Source organism: Aegilops tauschii, chromosome 3 (genome assembly GCF_002575655.3).
Source record: "Aegilops tauschii subsp. strangulata cultivar AL8/78 chromosome 3, Aet v6.0, whole genome shotgun sequence".
NCBI classification, from domain to species: Eukaryota; Viridiplantae; Streptophyta; class Magnoliopsida; order Poales; family Poaceae; genus Aegilops; species Aegilops tauschii.
Genome location: NC_053037.3, coordinates 458724780 through 458729201, shown reverse-complemented (window position 1 = coordinate 458729201; position 4422 = coordinate 458724780). Strand labels below are relative to the sequence as shown.

The 4422-nt window shown below is 55.3% G+C and overlaps 1 protein-coding gene across 1 annotated transcript; it reads right to left on the bottom strand.

Annotated features, from left to right (window-relative positions):
- Positions 1-977: 977 nt before the first annotated feature.
- On the bottom strand, positions 978-2164 carry LOC109771718 (transcription factor WRKY45-1-like). The gene is made up of 3 exons (XM_020330413.3): positions 1827-2164; positions 1641-1748; positions 978-1547 (listed from the first exon to the last, which is right to left on the bottom strand). The coding sequence occupies exons 1-3, from the start codon at positions 2087-2089 to the stop codon at positions 1106-1108; spliced, it is 813 nt and encodes a 270-aa protein (XP_020186002.1). The 5' UTR covers positions 2090-2164; the 3' UTR covers positions 978-1105.
- Positions 2165-4422: the final 2258 nt, after the last annotated feature.

Genomic DNA, 4422 nt, shown 5'->3' with positions numbered 1-4422 from the left:
CTTATTCCAGGACTCCCTCAGCGACTGCTCGCCGCCGTTCGTTTGCTTCCTAGACTTCATCCACGTCCGATCCATCATCATCATATCCACCAACGCGGAGAGAGCCGCCGCCGAGAAGGCTTCCGCTGACCAGAAGGAGACCGCCGCCACTGCTGCTGCTACGGCCAACTGGCCAACTGAAGGGTATAACATGATTATCCCGTTCCTGTTTTTTCTGTCTTAACAGGACTAGCTATGTGCGTAGATGCTTCTACTATATGCGTAGTACGTGCTTATTTAGATCGCAATTAGTAGGTCGTTAATACTGTCAATGCCATATCCATAATTATTTCCTGCATTAAATTAATCAAAAAGTTACTTATTTACTCAACACAAAAGTCCTCAAATGAAAATTCTTGATATTGTCGAAGCGAACAACTTTGCTTTTTGTATTATGTCAATCCAAAGTGGCATACAACCTCAAAACCGATGCAAGGTCAGAGACAAATGTAAAGTCAAGTTGGACATTCCGACTTAAATGTCCGACTTTAGTGGATTCTCTGTTTCAACTATTTCACCCCAACATGTCCGATATGTCCGATTTATGTGTAGATTTTCTGTCCGAGTTAGTCTAGGTTTTGACTTGTTGAACATGTTTTTGAGTCTTTTTCTTATACGAAAAGTCCATCTATCTCATACATAGATGAGAGATGACGACCAATTAAACACCACATAATTGACAAATCAATTTATCATTTTTACCTTTATTTTTATCTATCTTGTTTTCTTCTTTCTCATTCTTCGTTTTTTAAAGGACTTCCTCGTTCTTCGTTGTTCTTCGTGTTTGATGATATCGAATCTCAAGGCCCTAGGAAGATCGGGTCGACCTGGGTAGCCTATAACCGCCTCGTGCCCTGACAGAGTCCCTCCCGGACATGTGACATTTCGGATCCTCAAAAGACCTCATCGACGTGTCTTATGTATCATGCTCCCGACAAGCCCCCTCTGGCGACATAGCATGCTTAGGTACACGGTGATATGTACATGTCCGAACACAAATATACTCCGGATCTATCCACTAAATAGTGAGGATGTGTCGCAAGCTGAGGCAGACATCTACTAAGCTTTACTGAAGCAGATCGCCGAAACGGAGGGAGTTGACAACGGTCTCCCACTCCCAGTCGAAGCTGCCATCGAGAAATTCCCCGACAGGAGAAGCACCAAGTTCCACCTCCGACGAGTAGGACGAGGACGACGGCGACAACCATCCCCGCGACGTGTCACCAGGCGCCTCGCCGTGATGGCGTGCGCCCTGCTCGGCTGGGAGCGACGGCAGCAGAAGCGAGCCCCTGTTCCAGTCGATGGCACCGACGGTTCCACGAGCGTTTGAGCCGGAGTCGACAACGGTAGGAGGCACCGCCCCTTGCTGGCACGTGTCGCCGAAGCCGGCTCCGCAGGTGTGCTCGCCGTAGTAGGCGATCACGAACGCCGCGGGCTCCTCCGGCGACCGCTGCACCCGCCGAGTCGCGGCGCAGCCCTCGCCTCTGAACGCGCAGCGGTAGTAGAGCCTGCATGCAACAAAATAGCGTCAGGCTCTGCGCTGATCAACAAGCTTGCCGTTTGTCCGGACCATTAGGGGCATTTCTTTCTACTGTACGAACCTCGGGTGGTTGCTTCCGTTGATGTCCTTTTGCCCGTACTTCCTCCACACGAACCCGTCCGCCGTCGTGTGCGCCTGGACCTCTCTGTGCGCCTCCGCAGCACGCACCCTGCGATATCGACGGCAACCTGTCAAACCCTCATGCTCGTGCAAAGGGTGGAGGAAATCATTCATTTGAACTACGCACCTTCTTTTGGACGGCATGGCGGCTGAGGGAAGATGGCAGGATGTGGCGCCAGGGTCCGTCATCTTCCTCTTTTTATCGGTGGCGCCCGCGCTCACCGCGGCGATCACCCGGTCGCAGCAGCGGATGATCTCCGCGGCGAGCGCCTGGTGCTCGGCCCGCACGGGCGGGGACGCCGCTCGGAGCAGCTCCCCGAGGTGCGCCGCGGACTGTTGCCCCATGGTCATCAGCTCCAGCACCACGGCTGTCGGGGTGGCCAGCGCCATGGCGAGAGTCTCTCTGCTGTGCTAGCTCGAACTTGGCACTAGAAATGGACAGTACGTGCACCAACTTTTTTTGGCTTTTGGGTGTCTGAGCTTGTGAGTGCGAGTGAATCGGCGGGTCGTGCCGGATCGTCGGCTTTATACCAGAAACCTAGGACGAGGGAACCAACGGGGAAGGTGCATGGAAGGCGGCCGAGCGACCTACGCGACAGCTAAGTCCACTCTCGGAGCTCAACCCTTCCTTTCCCTTTGCAGCCGATCGAAGAGAAAGTGAGGCCAAGAGATAAGGGCATCTCTAGCACTCACCCCCAAATTTCCTCCCATACTCATCAGCCGACGGGATCAGTCCGCGAACATAGATGCGGAGCCGGACATCCAACGCTACCCGCGTATATTTAAAAACTGTTTAACAAATCGGACGAACTTCATTCAAACCGGATTAAGGTAAAACTAGTCTACGATCGGCGCCGGCGGATATCCATTGTTTTCACATGTCCGGACTGTCATGAGCCCCAGAGGTATATGCTTCAGCGCAAAGGGCCTCCGCTTCCCCATGTTCGGCAGCGGCGCTCATCGGAGTGGCACCGAAGGAATATGCCTCAACTGCAGGGCACCCTTCCCCACTAGCTGAAGCATATTCCTCCGGTTGTGTACGCCGGCGACGCCTCGGCAGTGGCATTCATGGGACCCAAGCGGCGGCCTCCCCTGTTCTACTTTTCTTCGATGATGGTGGCGGGAGCAGACGTGCTGGCCGCCGCCTCGTCGATCTCCGCAAAGCCGGCAGGGCACGGTTCCGCAAATGTTGACGGCGGATGGCACGTCCGCAGGCACGGGAGGAGCGGTACGACACGACCTCGTCCACAATAGCAATGTTGTTTGTGTCGCCGTGCTCCCCCGCGTGCCGGCCTAGAGCAAGTCATCACTCCTCGGCGAGCTGGCTTGGAGCAGTTGCTAAACCACGTGCCGGTTTGGAGCTTCCGCCATCGCGAACTGGCCTGCGCGGCCTAGAGCGTCGAGGGAGGTACAATAGAGAGCATCCTGGCTCGTTTCCAGCAGGCACGACGACTACCCAGCCAGCTTTTATGCCGGAGAACTCATATTCCTGCTCGCCAGATGCTGTGGAGAGTGCGGAGAAAATGGTGCAAGGAGGAGATGGGAGCGGAGGTGTGGTGCGACTTTTGCCCGGCGTCTGCCATTGTTTAAATAGCGAACGGACTTGGAGCCAACCGACATTGTGTTTCGGCCGGCTCGCGAACGGACGTGTGGCTGAAGTAGATTTGTCGGCACATGCGTGAGTTTAATGGAGGAAGACGGACAATTTGTTGCCGTTTGAATGCGGCGAGGAGGCGTGTTTAGCTGGGCGTGCAACGAGCAGTGCTCTCTCGCCTGGCACGCCGCTTCAATGCCAGCGGTGAGAGGTCGCATCAGTTCAGGGCCAGCGTCAATGTGGAGCGGTCATTCTACAACGGCATGAATGCGGGTAGGTGGCGCCGAGAGGGAACGCACGCAGGCGCGGGTGGTTTTCTTGGGTGGGCCAGGTCACCAGGGTAGTCGGGAGTAGGTGTGACAGTGGTCTGGATGCCCCCTGTGTCTCCGGTTTGCGGGAAAAAGCATGTCAGGACCGACCAGCGGACAGGTGCGGGACCGCGTTGGATGGCAAAAGACGTCCGGACCACCGGGTCTGGATGGTTGCGGTTGGTTTGAGGGTCGGCGTTGGAGATGCCCTAACACGCTATGAAAAGAGCCAAGAGATAACACGCTCAAAAAAACGCCAAGAGAGATTTTTTTAACATAGTACAATCGAAGTCGCTCACGTACATAAGCATATACTCATCTCTATGAACGCACGCACACACCCTACCCCTATGAGCACCTCCAAGAGACTGAGCCGGCATAAAAGCATTTACATCCGAACTTGGCAAATCCAGCCCCCAAAAACATCCGCGGACGCGACCGAGCGCATCCGCGGGCACTGACCAGGCACTCCTCAAATAACTGTCTTTACATCCGAACACCTCATATATGAAACTCCGCCTCCATCTCAGCTTCCACCTCGTCCTAGAGCGCGTCGGTCTCCGCCTTTTCTTTTCGGAGGAAGTGCCGGTTGGACTCCACGTACACCTCATCCTGGATGGACTCCAGGATGGCTGTCTGCTCCGGCATATCCACCGCTTGCGATGGCGAACTCCGCCATGGTGAAGCCCGCAACTGATGCCGGCTCCTCCTCTGGCTCTGCCGCGTCCGCCTCCTCCGGATGTGCCCCCTCCATGGGCTATGGCTGCTACTGCCCCTCCTCCTACGGCTCAGGCGAGTCCGGAGGCAAGCACCCCGCGATC